The sequence below is a fragment of the Sparus aurata genome, chromosome 19 (assembly GCF_900880675.1).
Source record: "Sparus aurata chromosome 19, fSpaAur1.1, whole genome shotgun sequence".
NCBI classification, from domain to species: Eukaryota; Metazoa; Chordata; class Actinopteri; order Spariformes; family Sparidae; genus Sparus; species Sparus aurata.
In genome coordinates, this window is record NC_044205.1 from 1507650 (window position 1) to 1528055 (window position 20406).

Consider the following 20406-nt stretch of genomic DNA (forward strand, 5'->3'; position numbering starts at 1 on the left):
CTTGAGCAAGATACTGAACCCCAAATTGCTCCTGATGAGCAGTCATCAGTGTATGAATGTGTGTTTGAATGGGTGAATGTGTTGTACAGCGCTTTGAGCTGTCAGTAGACTGGAAAAGCGCATTTAATGCAGACCATTTACACATTCTCTTCTCACATACATATATTTTCTTCTCACATAGTTATTTTCACTCTTGCGTGCACATATATTCTCCTTTCACACATATACATTTTCCTCTCACATACATATATTTTCACTCTCACGCACAAACATTCTCCTTTCACACACATACATTTTTTCATTTTTCATGTAATGGAAAATATGTGTCTATATATATATATCTGAAGAAAATATATGAATGTAAAAGAAGAATATGTGTGTGTAAGAGAAGAATATATGGGTGTGAGATAAGAATATATTTGTGTGAGAGAAGAATATGTGTGTGTGAGAAAAGAATATGTGTGTGTGAGAGGAGAATGTTGGTGTGTGTGAGAGAAAGTATAGTGGAAAAGGAAGTAGTTTAGTGGAAAAGTCCTGTGAATGGCTGTTCGGGTGGGACTGGGTGGGACTCCCTGAAAACTACTTTTGTGAAGGGACGCCATTTTTTCTCTGGCGTGTGATGGCCTTACCAGCCTTGTGTAGAAGCTGAGAGCTAATCACTGAAACGTCTCTGTTGTTGGCTGAATAGCCCCCCGCCTCAGAGGACAGAGGAGCTGAGTGGATTCACTTCATTTTAAATGGAAATAACCCCACAACTGGAAAACTCTGACATGTGTGTGAAAACTACTGCAGACTGCTTTCCTGTGGCAGTACAAAGAAGGTTTAATGAAGATCAAGGATTGATTGATGCTCCCTTCAAACTTGGAAGCTGTAAGTTTTGCCCTTTCTTTTGATGCTTTACTGTTTATTTTTCATGTTAGCCTGTTGAGCTTGGCATCAGCACTGTCTAAATCCTGGCTAATTTAGCATCGCTGGGCCTATGAAGTATTTAAAACCTTACTGAGGGACAGCTAAAGGAGGGTGAGGTGGTGTGTAAAATGTCTGTATGAGTTTTAAGTTACGTGAACATGACATGAGCAGTAGAGGTGTATAGGTTATATAATTTAGCAGCTAACGTAATTTACTGTGCATGGCATCACAGACAGCTAAGCCGTTAGCCTCGTTGTGTCTCTCCCAGGCACAACACTATTAGTCAAAAGGTTTTACATTTTATCAGTCTGTTAGTCAAACTGTGATAACTCCTGAGGCACGTTTTATGATGAATGCAGGACATGAAACCATCACTACCCTCAGAATATCAGTATTGCATTTGACAATGGATTATTGATTAAGCTAAATATCCCAGTGAACACCTCGATGATGTCATTCTGCATAATAATTAGCCATGTGCTTCTGTTTGTTTTAACACTGGACAGATGAAGAAAGATACATTTGCCTCAAATTAGATTCATTTCAGATAATTTTCTGTTTATCTCCAGCACATCAGAATGAATTGGAAATAAAGGGCAATGTAATTGGCCAAAATGTAAATTTGCCTCTGTCCTCAATCAGCCATCTGACCATGGCAATAGGGAGTGAGTTGAGTACAAGTGAGCAGGTAAGTCATGGTCAGATGGCTGATGATGGACATAAGCAGCAACAATGATTAAGACATCTACTCTAATGTAAATGAGGTGCTTGGGTGCATAAAAGATAATCAAAATGGACCTTGTTTTAAAAAAATCCCCCTGCAGAGGCCAGTTTCAACTAAAAATTTTATTATGGGGGGGGGGTCTGTGTATTTTTCTGCTTGTCCCTACTGTCAACAGCTCCAAGTCTCCCCTGTTGCTGTCATGTTGTCCTGAATTGCATTATAAACAACCCAGAGCATCACTAGGAGAGTGTCAGTCACAACACAGATCATAGTCTAAAGCAAATGCTCTATTTAATCAATCTCTTCCTCCATACTGGCAAACAATGATTTGTAATAATTTTTTTGCAAACTGTTTGCTGCTGTTGCATATATTTGAGGTGATTTTGGAGTAAACTGTAACTGTTCTGCACACAGGCCAACATACCACTGCAAGACCGACCCTGCAGACACCACCACATCTTTGACAGAGTTGACAATCATGTTGTGAGTTACTCAAATATCCCTTAATTTCTGTATATATATTTATTAGTTGCCTGTTTATTCGCTTAAGCTAACACAGTCTAATTCAGTGTTTGAACTCTGTAATATTATTTTCAGTGGCAGTCAGTCCTGTCTCTCGGACAGTCTTAAGTGATGTGGAGATGCTCAGCCATCACTACTGAGGCCTTCAACAGTGTAATCCTGTCATTCTGCATAAAAGCATGGTAGGTGCAACTACTGACAATATTCAAAGAAACAGAGAATACGACCATGTTCAAATAAAACAGGAATAATACTTTTAGTGCTCAAAATAATTCACATTATTACACTAAAATAAACATACTAATAAATGTTTCCAAATGTCACATCACTTTTATCAGGCCTGCCACATCAACAAAAAGTGATCCTTACAGAAGGACCATTGAACAAAGAAAGTATTTAAATGCAATTGTCACCAACATGTTGTTGTCATTTGGGTTTTAATACTGTAATCACCTTGACTTTAGTACTGAGATCACCATACCACTACATACTTCTCCTTCATTCAAAACCAAATTTATGCAGTGGTTATGTGCATGGTTGCGACTGATTAATCATGACCGTATAATATAAGTAACAGTGGTTCTGCCATATTTTACAGATCATCAGAGTGACCTGATGACCTGTGTTTGAGGTTTTCCTGGACCCCACCAGACTCTCCTTGCAGTATGAGAAACCATCAGAGGAGGAAGGTATTGTTGGGCGGGTGTTGCTTCAATCAAGCAAAAGCTGTCAAGACAACGGCCAGCAGCATCAGGAAGTATCAGTATCCACAGAAGAGGCATCAGGATGACCTGTGTGACCTGAGAGCTCCATTATCAGCTGACACCCTTCAGTATAAAAGAAACTTGATTTCAGGACATGATCTGGACAAGTGTTTCCTTCTTTTATCTATACCTAATTTATCCTCATTGGCATTGAATAAAGTGATTTGTTTTTAATGAAAGTTTTTGTCTTCTTTGAATTCAACACTAAGGGCACTGTAACATTAGAGAAAAGAAAGTCTGGAAAGAGTTTTGCCATTAATCCTTTAATACTCCGTAAGCATCACACATCAAACTTATTGTGTTGACAGATCACAATATATTGTATTGAATATTCGGTATGGTATTTTGAAAAGGGTATCAAACAATCTGCACGTTTGACACACATTTTAAAGCATAAATCAGGGTTGATTCCTTAAACGCTTGAATCTTAATTTGGTGTTTTCAGAGTTTGAAACCACTTGATATTGTAACTGCATTACTTTCATAAAAATAGTTTCATAGTGGCTCGGCCAGGTTCTACAGGATGCCAGGTCTACTTATAGACTGGTTACACAGTTTTGAACAAAATGTTTGGGTTTTCCTTTAATTTTTCATCCTTTTGTAGAATGCTGTCACATACATTTGGTTTTCTGAAGGAAACTGAATCAAAGGCTGCTGGATTTATTTGTATGTATTTCAAGTACATATAAACAAATCCAGTTGCCCTCAATTCAGTTTCCTTGATATATCTATGACCTGGATGAATGAGAGTATTCACAGGCAAAATTTTGGTTGATTATAGATAGGGATGTAACAGTATGAACATTTCATACCACGGTAATAGTGACCAAAATGATCACGGTTATTGGTATACACTGGGATTTTTAAAATGTCTTCAAAATTTTGAAAAAACACTGATATATTGATAAACTGAAGTAATTTCACCAACAACTCTGTTCAGGTTGTCATTTGATAGTGTTCCATATGTCAGTGGCTGAATGCCGAGGCACTGTCTGTGCTTGTAGAGAGTCCGAATGCTTACCCCTAAGCATGTTGCAGTGCTCTGCCAGTTCATTCCAAGGGATATGAGAGATTTGTTCTTGTGAAATGCTGTATTGAGGTCTGCCTTGATGTCCAGTCCGGAGAGATGGAGGCAACATGACATATCTGTTCTGAGGCCTGGTTCTTTGTCTGGTTTCAAAAGCAGTCAGCAGAAAGTTAAGAAATCCATGTAAGGACTGTAAAGTATTGATTGCTTCTCTATTTCTTGAATCTTCCACAAATCTTGGGATTGAGAGAAATCCAGATAAGGTTTGAATGTGATCACAAAGTTCTCCATACAGCCTCCCATGAACAAAAGAATCTGTAGCTTCTCCATGCAATTGTTCCACACATTGTAAGACATTATTAAAAAACAATCTTATGTCATTTTCATTGCTACTTACTCCCAAAATGAAAAACTGGGAAAATAGGATGAGTTTGAATAGCATCATTGCATAGTTTTGCTGTGTCTGGCTAAGATAAGCTAAGCAAGCTGTATTTACCGGTTTGAGAGTGACTTCCTGTTTAAGGAGGGACTTCCTGTGTCCCTGAGAAAGGAGAATGTATGTGTGTGCGAGAGTGAAAATATGTGTATGTGAAAGGAGAATATATATGTTTGAAAGGAGAATGTATGTGTGCATGAGAGTGAAAATATATGTACGTGAAAGGAGAATGTATGTGCATCAAAGGAGAATGTATATGTGTGAGAGGAGAATATATGTGCGTGAAAGGAGAATGTATGTGTGTGCGAGAGTGAAAATATATGTATGTTCAAGGAGAATGTATGTGTGCGAGAGTGAAAATATATGTATGTGCAAGGAGAATGTAGGTGTGTGCGAGAGTGAAAATATAAGTATGTGAAAGGAGAATATATGTGCGTTAAAGGAGAATGTATATGTGTGAAAGGAGAATGTATGTGTGTTAAAGGAGAATATATGTATGTGAGAGGAGAATGTGTGTGTTTGAGAGAGGGCCAGAATGAATTATGTCTTGTACGGCCCCTCATATATAGCAAGGGATTGTGTTCTTGTACTGAGGTGTCCCTGCAGACAATGACCTGTTTTATGCAGTGTCACATGATGTGAGGAGCAGCAGATCTCTTCTGTGGGATAAACAAGCTCTGTCTAGTATAGGAGGGAGCCATTCGCACTGAAAATACACGTTGGTTGAATGATTGATGTCCCGTCCTTGTTGTTTTACTCAGCACTGTGCTTCTGTCTCAACAGGATTTGTATTTTTCAGGAGATTAGGGAGGGGAATGGAGCAATCACTGCTCCTGCATTATTATTAATTAACACTATATAACTTTGCAAACTCAGACCAGACAGACAATAGAACAGGCTATAGTCTGGCAATAGTGGAACATGCAATCCAGTGGCACATGCAGCTTCTAGCTAATGTCCAGTCACAGGAAACTGATACGGACAAATGAGACTCAGACCAGCAATGGGAAATCAGAGACAGTTGTGCCCAAGTTGTTGCACTGGACATGTGCAGGACTGCAGCTGGGTGATGAGAGTTGTGCTCTTTACATCTTTTAATCTGAAATGCAAACCATATTATCATCACCATCTTGTTGCAGCTATTTACATTCACCTGGACAAAATTTTAAAACATGCACTACATATTTATGTACGCAGTGTATGTACAGTATATAATTAGCTGTACTGATGTTCTAAGTTTCTGTAGCATGAAGGTGTAACAAACTGCCCTGTTGTTATGTGATGCTGTTTTGTATAATGAACCTTAACCTGGCAGTAATGGTTGATAATAGCACTGATGTTGATATGTGTTCTCCTGCTTGCACTGGCCCACATCACAGAGCTGGGTGTGATCCTTATGTGGGTGTAGCTGTATGTTTATATGTAGCAGCTCTGGGATGACCAGACAGGCAGCTGCTATAAAGATCTTCGGACAGTGAGTGGTTGCTAAACCTGCCTCCAATGTTCACAATGTTAACATGACAGCAGGTGCTGTGCCAGCAAGGAGAGAGACTTTGCTTCTACTGTCATGAATGATTATGGAGTTACACCTTGCTGCTGTAACTCTCGCTGTTTGAAAGGAACTCAATATAATATCATGAGAAAAACAGTAACTTATTTGTCCCAGCTGTTTTGTTGCTGCTTCTTCCCTAACTCTTAGTGAAGTGTAGATCAATTTAGTCCATAAATCAACAGGACAGGACACTACTGAATGCATAACGCTTGTTGTTATGCTTATGCTTATAACAGAAGTGTAACAGGTAAGCAGGGAAAACATCTTTCAAACAAGCAGACATTTTGGGTGGAGGAAACTGTTTTACCTATCACCTAGTCACTAACACACAGTGATTTGTTCATTCATATCATGGTTTTCTTGTTTTTTACTTGATACGAAAAAATTAAATTAAATTCCTCATAGTTGTCATTTGTAATGGTTGCCCTTTATTTTGTTGGTCTTTCTTCAGGTTGAAAATAATTTTTGAGAGCAACAGGAAATTAAATATCTTGCAAGAGTGGTACACAGATAACAACCTTCTGCTCAATGTCAGTGAAACCAAGGAGCTGATTGATGATATTTCTACATCACTGGAGCTGAGGTGGAGAAAGAGAATGATTTAAGGTCAAGGTTAGGGAATCAGCATCATAGAGAAACTATTATAGTCTTTACACATCTCCAGCAAGGTAAAGAAAGCTCAGAAACAGCTGTATTTCTTAGGGAAACTTAAAAAGGCAAATTACCATAAAATAATCTACTTACAATTAAGTATTTTCAGTGTCTTTGTGTTTGTTTTTTTATTCAAATATTTGTATATATGTTCTATGTGTGTGTGGCATGAATGGGCTACAACTACCATTCATTGTGAATCCCTCTGTTGTTCAATGACAAATAATATTTTGATTATTTGGGGCGATACTGAACTCCAAATTGCTCCTGATGAGCAGTTGGAGCCTTGCATGGCAGCCTCCTTCATCAGTGTGTGAATGGGTGAATGTATTGTACAGTGCTTTGAGCTGTCTTTAGACTGGAAAAGCGCAGACCATTTATTTTTATTCTTTTGTGTAGCTAGTCTTTTGTCACACACTTACTCTCCTGGCTTTGGTGGAGTCAGTATGATTTTCTCAGTGAGCATTTTTCAGACTGTACTTTTGCCTTTTTGAGCTCTCTACTCTGAGAGAAAATGTTGAAAGATGTCTCATTTCTTCTTCCAATGTCTTAATACTTCTTATTTAGTCTTGATAAAAAGGAACATTATGAAAAACTAGACTAGAAGGCTATAAACAACGTTAAGCAACACACAGTGTAGGAGCTAGTGTTACACTGGTACTCTCTCATAATTGTCTCGTCATGGAATATAATCCACAGCCACTTCATCAAAGGTATTTCTCAGAGAAAATATCATCTTGTATTCAGACATATGGTGTAAGTTCATCTGCAGGATGATGGTGGTGAACTGAAATTTGCAGCTAAATTACTGCATGTTAAGCTGTGATGACGTTCCTTGGTAGCTGAGGTAGCTGGTAGAGTGACAACCCCCACAGTTTAATTTTAACCAGCGTCACCTATTCAGTCTATTAAACATTATTTCTGTTAGTAGCTTCTTAACATCTTTTTTCTTTGCAGGAGTCTATACCTTTGGACTCTTCACCGTTGACATCTTTGTCAATGCTGGCCAGGTGGTGACAGGGAACCTGGCACCATACTTCCTGACGGTCTGTAAGCCCAACTACACTGCACTAGGCTGCCAACAGGCTCTGCGCTACATCAGCCACCAGGAGGCCTGCACAGGAAACCAGGACGATATCCTACGTGCCCGCAAAACCTTCCCATCCAAGGAGGCTGCACTTAGTGTCTATGCTGCACTCTACTTGGCTGTGAGTTACTCTGCTTCTCCATTTACTGCTCATTTTGTATTGACTGTGGGTCAAATATTAAATTGATTCACCAAAATACTTGCAATTTACATTTTTAAGTTTGAATTTCCAAATATCCCTGTTTTTAAATCCCACAAATGGGGACATTTTAATGCCACAGCAGCAAAAAGGACAGTAGTATTTTAAGAAACAATAAAAAAAGTGAAAAAATAAACAAAATGATTAAAAAGGTAAGAAATAAAACAGAAAGATAAACTCCTATCAGAGGAGGCTCGTCCATAGAGGCAGAGGAGGTTGGTCCTCCTCTATTTTTGAGAGGCAAGAGGAAAATCATTTGTTTTTTTAAGAAAGAGTAACTGGTTGAAATAAATAATTGCCAAATCTCAGTATCATTTATAAAATATTATATATATATATTATATCATAAAAAAAAAGTTTCATCTTTGGAAGAAAATCCACTTAAAACGGTTCAACAGCGACAGCTGCAGATGGAGGAGACAGAGCAGTCTGTGAGAGGAGCAGGGAGCAGGAAGGTGGGGGCTAGAGGAGGACGGAGGGTTTCTGTCCTCCATGGGAGGGATCTCCTTCCATCCACTCAATGCATTTAGGATTTTTTCATGCTGATCTATGATTGGCTAAGACACGTAAAATGACGCGCTAAGGGAGGACGTCCTTCCTTACCAATCAGCAACCAGAATACAAGATTGACAGCAGGTTGGTCCAATAACAGTTCCCAAAAGTCATTCTCACATTTATACAACCGTAAACAAAAAATACTTCTATGTATTTTACAGCTTTCACTGCCAGCCATGCTTGGACAAGAAATATGGAGTTTTCAGCGATATTGGAATCGGTTTCAAAGGAAATATAAGCAAATTTCTGAAAGAAAAAAACTGTTCGGAGAAATCAGAGAGAAGCAGTCAGACAGATAATTCATAGTTTTCGTTTTGTTCTTCCTGCTGGAGGACATAACGTTAGCGGCACGACCAGGACACAAAACAGAGCAGCAACACAGTTGTTTTGGGCGATTGTGATGAGCGATGAGTGTGATGTGCTGTGCTGTCCTGAAGTATGCACATTGACTGCTGTGGTAGTACAGTGAGTAGAGCAGTGGCCTGCCACACAGGTGACTGGGGATTGTATCCCGGAAGGGGTACACGTTGGTATTTTTTTTGTCTTGTATATTAGTCATTTAATAAAATGTTTTTCAAAGAAGTCTTGTAAGTCATTGTTTTATTGCTTAATTTTCATTGAATATAAGAAAGTAGGGATAAGTAGTTGACTTGTATAAAATAACATGACACCGTGGACTGGTTTTCCTCCTGTCCTCCCCAATTTTTTTCAGTCACCAGCTGCCACTGACTCCAATATACATATGAACATACTTAGTGTACAAAAAACTACAAAAAACAGTGTGGCAGTGAATTTACAAATAATAATAAATATGGGTATTTATAAAAAAATGTATGCAGATGTATGCTACTGGGAGCAGTGCTGGTTGTAGAGTCTGACTGCAGAAGGACGGCCCTGCGATACCTCTCCTTCACAGTATCAGTCTGTTGCTGAAGGAGCTGCCCAGTGCTGTGATAGTGACCTGCAGGGGGTGGGACTCCTGCACCAGCAGCGATGACAGCTTGTCCATCATTCTGCTCTCTCCCACCACCTGCACTGGGGTAAGAGGGCATCCCAGGATGGAGCTGACATTCTTGATAAGTTTATCAAGTCTCCTCCAGTCAGCTGTTAAGATACTGCTGCCTCAACAGACTACTCCATAGAAAATGGCTGATGCCACCACAGAGTCATAGAAAGAGGTCAGGAGTGCCCCCTGCCCTACAAAGGACCTGAGCTTCCTCAGTAGATGGAGTCTGCTCAGACCTTTGCTGCAGTGTGTGATCAGTCCAGTCCAGTTCATTGTTCATGTGAACTCCCAGGTACTTGTAAGATGTAACTGTCTCAATGTCTGTTCCCTGGATGTTCACCTGTGTGCAGGGTTGTTTGTGCCTGCGGAAATCCACCACCAGCTCTTTGGTCTTCCTGACGTAGAGCTGGAGATGGTTCCGCTGTCCTTAATAAGTTCTCTGTAGGCTCTGTTGTCCCTGTCCATGATGAGGCCGACGATAGCAGAGTTGTCAGAGAACTTTTGTAGATGGCTGTGGGGTGATTTGTGGGAGAAGTCTGCAGTGTACAGGGTGAACAGGAATGGGGCCAGGAATATTTCCCGTGGGGCCCCTGTACTGCAGATTATTGTGTCTTACATGTAGTCTCAAGTCCTCACATACTGTGGCCAGTTGGTGAGGTAATCGAGGATCCAGTGCGTGAGGGGTTGGTCCATCCCGTGAGCTCCAGCTTGACCCCCAAAAGTGCTGGCTGTATGGCGTTGAAAGCACTGGAGAAATCAAAGAACATGATCCCACAGTGCTCCCAAGCTTCTTCAGGTGAGACAGCGATCTATCCAGGAGAAAGATGATGGCGTCGTCCACTTCGATTCCAGGTTGATGGGCAAACTGGAGATGGACCAGCTGCTTGTCCAATGATCTTGGAGATCTGCTCTGTGAGAATGAAGACTGCCATGGCCCTGTGCCCCTCTGATTGGATGATCATTGTGATTCCAAGCATCTCTCATCAGGGTCCATAGCATCTTCAGCAGTCTTTGGCAGTAGTTATACAGCTTGTACAGTATGCCATTTGAACCCAGTGCTGATCACATCCAAAGGATCACTGTCCGAACTTACTGACTTTGTGATGTAACATACTGAACAGGGCTGATGGCTGTGTGTCCTCGACACATAACCTGGTGTAGCAGTATCAGTTATACCACATTCATCCATCAGCCCTTGGTCAGCAGTCCAACATGCTTGACAGTTTTTTTTGTGTTTTTTTTTAATCATCTTTTTATCAAGAGCAAGGTACAAAAAGACAGTTGTGTAAACAGACAGAGCTTTTGGATTTTCTGCAGAACACATATACAAGTAAACAAATACATCTTTTCCAGACTTAAATGGAGCATAAGGTCACTCATCCATAAGGAGGCGCTTGGTGGTTCTGGAGATTTCCAGTGCAACAAAATCCTTCGGCGAGCAAGTACAGCCGCAAATGCAATAATGTTCTTATGCTTTTTACTAATCTGTTGGTCAGCTGGTACTATACCGAAGATGGCAGAGTAGGCGCTAGGTTGCAAGTTTAAGGATAGTGCCTGTGAAAGAGTCCTAAAGACTGCTGACCAGTAATCCGAGAGGGAAGGACATGACCAGAACATGTGCGTTAAAGTTGCCGAGGCAACATGACATTTACTGCAATTCTCATCCGCCTCAGGATACATTTTGGCCAGCCTAGACTTGGAGAGGTGGGTACGATGCAAGACTTTAAACTGGATTACACCTAGCCTAGCACATGAAGTAGTTCCGTTAACTCTCTTCAGAGCTTCGGTCCAGGATTCCTCAGGTATTACATCTCCAAGCTCCTCCTCCCATTTCCCTTTTATTTTATGGAGAGAGGTGTCACCAAGAGATGATATGTTTGAATAGATTCTCGCAATGAAACCCTTTAAATTGGAGGGAATTTGGAGGATGCCATCCAAAGCAGTAGGTTGAGGTGCATTGGGGAAGTTCAAATTTAGGTTTTGCATGAAATGTCGGATCTGGAAATATCGGAAAAGACTTGAGCTGGGGAGGTTACATTTTTGAGAGAGGTAACTAAAGGTAGAGAATACACCTTCGCTGTAAAGATCTTTAAATTTGGAGAGGCCAAGTCCTTTCCACAGGGCAAAGGCATTGTCTAATCTAGGAGGGACAAAAAGATGATTATCACAGATAGGCGCCAGAAGAGAGAAATCCGTTAGACCAAAGTGGCTTCGAAATTGGGACCAAATTCGGAATGTATTGATAACAACAGGGTTTGAGGTATAAGATGGAGTGGACAAAGGGAGACTCGAAGTAACCAAGGCCAGGAGGGATGTCAAAATGCATGACTCGTTTTCTATTTCACACCACGACAGTTTTGGGGTGTAAAGCCAGTATATGATTTTCTGAATATTAGCCGCCCAGTGATAGTGAAGCAAATTTGGTAGACCCAATCCGCCCTGGGATCGATGTCGTTGCAGAAGCCTTTTCTGTATTCTAGGGACTTTACCACCCCAAATGAATGATATCATTTTATCAATGGACTGAAAAAAGGATTTTGGGAGAAATATAGGGAGACATTGAAAAAGATAGAGGAATCGAGGTAACACGTTCATTTTAATACAGTTGATCTTTCCAGCCAGTGAGAGATTAATGGACCTCCAATTCTGTAAATCGTTTCTTATTTTATTGACGAGGGGTGTGAAGTTATCTTTATATAGTTTAGGGAAAGTCCGTGTAATATTAATTCCTAAATATCTAAAGCCAGATTTTTGGATGGATGGAATGGCAGGTCCTTTTGTGGGATTTCAAGAGCTAGGTTGTTCACTGGGAAGCACTCGCTTTTTGTGAGGTTAGTCTTATATCCCGAAAAAATACCAAATCTTTGCAACACCTGGACTATGTGGGGAATACACCGCACTGGGTCAGACACATACAACAAAAGGTCGTCGGCATATAGAGCCACTTTGTGTTCCCTCCCCCATCTAGAAATTCCAATTATTTCCGGGGATGATTTTAGCATGATAGACAGAGGCTCAATGGCGAATGCAAACAAGAGTGGACTAAGTGGGCACCCTTGACGTGTCCCTATTGATAATGAGAAAAATTCAGATCGTTTCCCGTTCGTGACCACTGATGCCTTTGGTGAGGCATACAGAAGTTTAATCCAGGCAATAAAAGTTGGTCCGAAATCAAAGGCCTGCAGACATTCAAATAAATACGCCCACTCCACTCTGTCAAAAGCCTTCTCTGCATCCAGGGAGATAACCACTTCTGGTACCTCCCCTGATGCAGAAGAATATATGACATTAAGAAGGCTCCGGATGTTAGAGAAGGAGTGGCGACCAGTCATGAAGCCTGTTTGATCAAGGGAGATCACCTCATCTGTAACCGATTCTAAACGGCAAGCTAGGGCCTTAGCTAAAATTTTAATGTCGCTATTTAACAACGAGATGGGCCGATATGATCCACATTGTGTTCTGTCCTTCCCAGGCTTTGGTATAAGTGTTATGGATGCTTCAGTTAGCGTCTGTGGCAAGGCCCCAGTACCCATCGAATCATTAAACATTTCTAAAATAAGCGGTGCTAATTTGGTTGAGAATTTTTTGTAGAATTCAATTGGATATCCATCAGGACCCGGGGCCTTGCCACTTTGCATCGCCAAAATCGCATTTGAGATGTCTGTAAGACGAAAGGGTAGTTCTAGTTCTGCTTTATGGGCGGGACTGATAACAGGGGCGTTTAAATTCGTGAAAAAGTTTTGCATATCGGTATCATCACTAGGAGCTTCCGAGGTATACAGTTTTGAATAAAATGCCTTAAAGGTATTGTTAATTTCAAGGGGGTCAGTAGTAAGCTCCCCATTTTCTTTTTGTATTTGTGTAATCTGTTGATCGGAGGACTTCCATTTTAATTGATGTGCAAGCAGTCTACCAGCCTTTTCGCCGTGTTCATAGATAAAGCCTCGTGATTTCAACAATATACGTTATGTCTTTTCGGAAGATAATAAGTCATATTTGGTTTGAAGATCCAGCTTATTTTTATAGAGTTCCGGGGTGGGAGAGGCAGAGTATTGACGGTCTATGTCAAATATTGAACTAAGAAGTTGTTCTAGTTCTTGCTTCCTAGCTTTGTTCAACCTGGACGTGTAAGAGATAATGTCCCCCCTTATTACCACTTTAAGAGTCTGCCACAGCAAGGAAGGGGAGACATTATCTTTGTTGTTGGTTTCTAGAAAGTTATCAATGGCTGTCGAAATCATTTGGCAGAATCCTTTGTCTGTCAATAGTGCAGTATCCAATCTCCAAGGAACCCGGTCAGAGGAGTTAAGTGGAAAGGAGAGATCTAATATTACTGGGGCATGGTCGGATTCAATTATGGTGGAATATTCTGTATTTTTAACAAAGGGAAGCAGTACGCCGTCTATAAAAAAATAATCGATTCTGCTTTACGAATGGTGAACATGTGAAAAAAAAGAGAATACTTTACTATGAGGGAAGCGAAAGCGCCAGGGGTCAAAACATCCAGTTTGGTTCATAAACGATGACAGTGTTTTAGCCATTTTGGAGCGGATTTTAAACTTTGGGCTGGAACGATCAAGGGAAGGGTTAATTGTACAGTTTAGGTCTCCACCAAAAATTAGGGAGCATGAGTTTAGGTCAGGTATGGATGAGATTACTTTTTCTATGAATTTCTCATCGTCCCAGTTGGGTGCATACACGTTAACCAACAGGACAGGTTTGTGATAGAGGGACCCTGAAACGATAATAAAACGGCCGTGTGGGTCAGATATAATGTTTGTGGCATTAAAGAGTGTTTTTTTGTGAATTATAATTGCTGCACCACGTGACCTGGAATTGAAACTTGAGTGAAAAATTTGGCCAACCCACAGTTTTTTTAATCTGATGTGGTCTTTAACCATTAAATGTGTTTCTTGCAAAAAGGCCACTTCACACTTTAAGAGTTTAAGGTGTGCAAATATTCTAGCCCACTTTACAGGTCCATTCAGACCCTTGACATTCCATGAAATAAATCTTACATTTGTCCCTCCTGTAATCTGATTACTCTTCTGTGTCCTGTTCATGGTCTACTAGATCTATCAGTAATATTTGAGAATACATGATCTGCTGCACCGCAGCCCAGCATCCACTCTTTAGAAAAGAGAGAGTGCCTCCACTTAAAGATACATAGTAAAATGATAGGAATAAGCCAATAAAACTGTTGAAATGGATTTGAAATCCAGGGATGCACACACCCAACACACTTACAACCCTAACAGAACCCCCAATTACCCAAGACGACAACAGAACATAACAAAGCAAAATAAAATCACTGCCTATGTTTGCCTCCCCAACTGAGGAAAACTGCAGGCTCACCATATCTCCCCTGGTCTTCCGGGAGTGCATCCTGATTAACTCTATTTTCTCTCGGGTTACTCCCAATCATTTTGTACAAAAGTAATAACATCCCTCTTTAAACATATGGTTGATGAAGTTGTCGGGATAAGGAAAAGAAAGGAAAGAAAAAAGGAATCATATCAAGCACACATGGCACTTAACATAGCATCAGGTATTAAATTGCTAACTTAAGGGGGAATTCTGAAGTAGTAATATTTACATGCCACACAGATTGTTTCAACACTTATGCCTAAAATAACCAGGAACAGCAATAAAAGAAACACACAGGAAAATGAATAAATTGAACAGAAAAGGATACCTGAGTCCACCGAAGAGAGTGAGTTAAAGTATTGTTTGTGTAAAGTCCAGTTAGTTAAGTCCAGTGCCTGATGTAGAGGCCATTCTCTCAATAATGAGCGCCAACAGTCACGGATGTTTTTATCACTCCTTAATTACCCAGCGGTTGTAAAATTCCTTGGCATCTTCAGGTGACTCGAAGGTGAATGTCTGCGCCTCAAAAGTTACCACCAGGCGAGCCGGGTACATCATACGGAACCGGACTCCCTTCTTGAAGAGTACCAGCTTCACATTGTTGTAGGCCGCTCGCTTTTTCGCCAGTGCGGGGCTCAGGTCGGGGTAAAACCTCAAGGTTGTCCCCTGATAGTTCACTACATGGTTCCTGGACCACCGTAGGGCAGCCTCCCTCTGCTGAAAGCGAAGAAAGCACACGACGAATGGTCTTGCTGGTTTCCCCTCTTTCGGTTTTGGGCCAAGTGACCGGTGAGCCCTTTCCAGTTCAGGCGGACTGGTAAACACATCAGGACCCTTACACAACGCCAGGAGCTCAGAAATAAACTTGACCGGGTCCTTGCCATTCTCACTGCCCTCTGGGATGTTCACTATTCTCAAGTTGGATCTGCGTGATCTGTTTTCCATGTCGTCGACGCGGTCCCACAGTGTTTGATTCTGGGTTTGGAGAGATTGGATTGTGGCCTCGGCTGTGGTCAGTCGTTCAAAGTTTTCTCCGGCGATATTTTCCGTGGCTGCAAGGCGGGCCTGGAACGAACCGACCGTATCCCGGAGGGCATCCATGGCTGTCTGAAGCGGCTTTAAAGATTCTTGAATCAGCCCGGAGACATAATTTTTCAAACCAGCTCTCTGCTTCGCCAGCTCGGCCACCAGCTGCGGCATGGAGATTGTGTCAGTAGCGTCTCCTCGGACAGGTAGGCTAACGTCAGCATCAGCGTTAGCGCCTTTGCTGTTAGCGTTAGCAGGAGCTGCGCTAGCGGCCATGGCCGACAGTTTGCTAGCTATGCTAGTCCTGGCTCGGGTCACAACTGGAGTTTGTGTGCCACTTTTCTTATGTCTAGAGAAGCTCATTTCGGTGTCAGAGGTGTCGAAATAACTCTGTAGCACGCAGTGACCGTTTGATAGAAAAAAGTCCGATCACTAAGTAGAAAATGAAACAAATGTGATCGGGAGACCCGAAACCGACGTCTGCTCTCTTACATCATCAACCGGAAGTCCATGCTTGACAGTTTTTAACCACAGAGTGCAGTGCAGCTGCTGATTTATGCCCTGTGTGACTCACTGTGGATTTCTCCTTTATGCACAAATCAAACGTTTTCAGAAAGGATCAGATTTTTGCTGATGGTCTGATTGCTTTGAATTTCTGTGTCAGAGAGCCAGTATCTGCCCGAGTGCCCATGAGTGTTGGATACGAGGCTTTGGACCATCAGTGACCCCTTTCATGAAGGGGAGGGCAGATTGCCTAAGTTATCTAGGTCATTTAGCAAAGGACAGTGTGTGTGTGCAGTTTGGTGTTGAGAACATGCATGCAGTTTGCACACACAGACACTTAACACTTAAACACTATAGCAGAAGAACCACACACACAGAACCCTGCAGCTCTGAGGACATGATGATTCCTCCTCTTCAGACTCTCACTGCCAAGGCCATTAAAGCAGTGCTACCCAAGCACAGCCATCCAGCATGAGCTGAACCTGAGGATTTATTGAAATGAGGCAGTAATTACCCATAATATAATGGTAATGTGGAGACTCAGTTCTGCCTATCGTAATGTTTTGACCTGAATCTTTGAAAGGTTGTGTCATTTTATGTGAGAGTATGAAGGAGGTCTTAAGCTACCTAGTTCTTATCATTTTATCAGTGTGGCTAATTCCTTTTTTGTTATGAAAACATTTTACTCACTGAAAGCATGAAAACACAACACAAGCCATTACACAGTGTAAGAATTTGATGACTGTGTTAGTATATCTTTTGACAAGTCAACACAGGTGTATAAATGTTTATCCCCTTCATTAACACACATACAGGCAGTCCTTGGTCTCCCCTACTCTGTGTTGCTCCAAGAAGCAGTGCAGGGAGGAGCAGTGGAGCTGTAAATGGATCTGGCTGATCCGGCTCTAATGAAAGTCGGTGTTTTATGACAATAAATCATAAATCTTGCCAAGCAACCAAGATGCATCTCCAAATATGAGAAAGAATCAAGTCAATCTCTTTAAAAGTGTCAAATCTGTGCTTTCAATATAGTAGACATAGGTAAAAATGATGAGGAGGGCACCGAAGCCACCACCATTCAAGCACACACTGTTTGTGGGACAATAGGAAGCAAATAAGGGTTCAGTATCTTGCTACTTGGCCAGGAGGAAGTGAGGATCAAAACGTCAAATGATCGCATTCCCTTTACCTTTTGTATAATTTATGTTAAAAAAAAACACGTTTTAAATGAAAATACTTGGAGATACTTTAAGAAAAGTCAGAAGCATTGTAGGAATAGTATTCATAGACTATAAGCACTGCCATACTCACTGCTGGTACATACGCATAAATAAATTAATCTTGTGAGCCTTGAACCTCAACTTCCATCTCATCTTATTACTTCAGTGTATGACCTACAGTTCTGCATGTATGGGAAGTGTCAAAAGCACCTCTCACATACAGGAGCTGGTGTCAGCAGCAATCAAGTCATGGCGAGTATAGGGTTTGTAGTGCTCAATGGTCTCAACATTGAGGGAATATAGCTACAGTAGGCCCTGAGGAGAAAACAATATGTCATTCAGATGATACCTGCACTGTTGAAACCTAGCTAAAAAATGTGACATAGTACTCAAATTAGTTTATAAGGCAGTTTAAGGTTGCCATGCTTCATTTTATTGGTAGTGGTTACAGTTAAGATACAGGGAAATTTGCATTATCACAGCAGCAAAGGAGATAGCAAAAATAGAGGGCATCATTATAATCAGTTGTTGTAAATTAGTAGAAAAGCAATAAGCACAATACAAACAATAAAAACAAGAAACAAAACTCAGCAAAAAAATGTCCCGCATTGCATAATGAGATGCTGAAATTGTCTATTGTAGAAGGGAAAAACAAGAACCTTTGTCAGTGTTAGAATGGCAATTTCCCAAAGAGGAGATGTACGTACCAGTGCAGGTCTGGTATGTACCATCCTCAAAAATAAATGGAAATATATATTTCAATCACTCATAGTAGTAATAGTTATTTTATTAAAGATTACAACATTGACATAATCTTGTTTAGTGTCAATAGTATGTCTCCAGGTCTTCAGCAGTAATACCACAAGAACCCATGTGAATATGGCAAAAATTGATGCCCAGTTCAGCCTCATCTCCCCAGGTTGGATATTTCATATTGCAGCCCCCTTCCGTTTAGCTGACAGGCCTCTGTTATAGTGACCATGCCAATGGCTGCTAATGTCCAACGTTAAATAGGAAATATTGGTCAGAGCCTGCACCTAGCTATGAAGAGCTTGCAAAGGCTGTTAAGACAAATCAAGTGGACCTGAGGAGTCTCAAGTCAAGGTCTTACTTCAAAAACTGAATAACTGAACACTCATACCCACACACACACACACACACACACACACATAGTGTGTGTGCAGGTTTTCTGTGCGTCATCAAGTATAACATTGATATTATATGACAGCTCATACAAGCCTAACTCACAGGGAGAAATTCCCTTGACCCTGTGAAGGGCAGACCAACACACACACTCACTCTCGTTGACACACACACACACACCATAGTGCAACCTGATAATATCCGTCAATAGGACATGAATTATGACTGCAGAGCAGGACATGATATGTTGAAAGGTGGTAGCAACTGATAGACACTGACTACTAACCCTTTCTCTAGAAATGATGATTGTAAATGACTTGTTTTTACAATTATGCTATGCTGAACAATGTAATAGTTATTACTGTAATTGCCTAGATTATGTTCAAAGACAATGTGTCTTTGAGTGACTAAAATGTACTATGCTGCAGTCTCAGCAGGTGGTATGGGTGGATGGTAGGTTAACTGTCACACTCTGGTGTGACAGTTAACCTACAGGAACAGGACTAGTTGACTCTAGGCTTGACCAGGGTTTGCAACCCTCCAATCCACAACTGACAGTTCCTACTAGGTAAAAAGAAATCACTTAAAATAAAAATAGAGATTCAGTCTCTGCGGTCCAGAATCTGTTCACAAATGTCCGAAATCAATTTCCCTAATGTTGTTTAGGAGCACGATGTTGATGGAACAAAAAAGGCAGAATTGAACTATGAAGGTAGTGCTGCAACCAAATCATTTACAACGGCACACACTAGATTTATCTTCAAGTTCATTTTTCAAACAAGGCAGTGGTTGTAGGCATTTCTTTTATCAGTGTGAATGCTAAAGGCATTCACACTATTGTTCTTCTGGAATTTATCTTTATTATTCTTCCGTACGTTTTTCGGCACGCTTTTTCTCCTACAAATCTTGAGCTATTAAAACCATTCAAATATCAAAATGTTCAGCTTTTTAAGGACATTACTGTTTGTATTTTTCTTTTTTCTACCTTTTATACTTTGGCAAATATTCTTCTTCGCATGTGTATTGCGTGAGCTGGAGTGCGTGACATCATCGCTAGAGTGTAGAGCAGCTGGCCAAACTGGAGAAAAAATTCTCTTCAGCTTGATTTTGATCCCACATCTTTTACTTGACATGGACAATATATGCATAGAAATGTAGGAAATTATCGTGGCTTTCGGCTGATGGTCTTATTTCAGATGTAGGAACAGTTTTGGATTTAGAAGCCCGAGAGCGACAAGAACTCGAGAAGCTCCCTGATAAGCCGCAATGTTAATTCTGAGGCAAAATTTCTGTAGGAGAGCAGAAGGTACCTGATTTGTCTCTTGCTTTTCTGCCCTCATTTCTCACTCTAAAGAAATAAAAACGACATCATCGAGTTCAGCCATGTCTTCTCTCACTCAACATACAGATATTTGGGCGATAACCATTACAGTCTTTTCAAAAATTGCGGAAGTTTGGGAGGCGTTTTCCGATTCATTCTTATGGGGACATTTTTATCTCTGTCTCTCGTACTTCTCCAGCGTGTGTATCCGAAGAATGCATGTGTAGTGCATGAGCTAGAGTGCATGACATCATCGCTAGAGTTGAGAGCAGCTGGAAAATCTGGAGAAAGAATTCTCTTCAGCTGGATTTGGATCCCACATCTTTTACTTTACATAGACAATATATGCATAGAAATGTAGGAAATCTTGTTGGCTTGCTCCATGGTTGCTCC

General features: G+C 40.9%; 1 protein-coding gene and 1 long non-coding RNA gene across 5 annotated transcripts in view; both read left to right on the plus strand.

Moving 5' to 3' along the window:
* Positions 1 to 20406, plus strand: part of LOC115570251 (phospholipid phosphatase-related protein type 5-like) — a 304040-nt gene that overhangs the window by 131836 nt on the left and 151798 nt on the right. For all 4 annotated transcript variants that reach the window (XM_030398710.1, XM_030398711.1, XM_030398713.1 and 1 more), the window contains exon 3: positions 7543 to 7793. In XM_030398710.1, coding sequence (XP_030254570.1) covers positions 7543 to 7793 — 251 coding nt within the window. The remainder of the gene's footprint in view (positions 1 to 7542; positions 7794 to 20406) is intronic.
* Positions 604 to 3098, plus strand: LOC115570258 (uncharacterized). The gene is made up of 3 exons (XR_003981732.1): positions 604 to 2116; positions 2231 to 2337; positions 2754 to 3098. It is a non-coding gene; the product is annotated as an uncharacterized LOC115570258 (long non-coding RNA).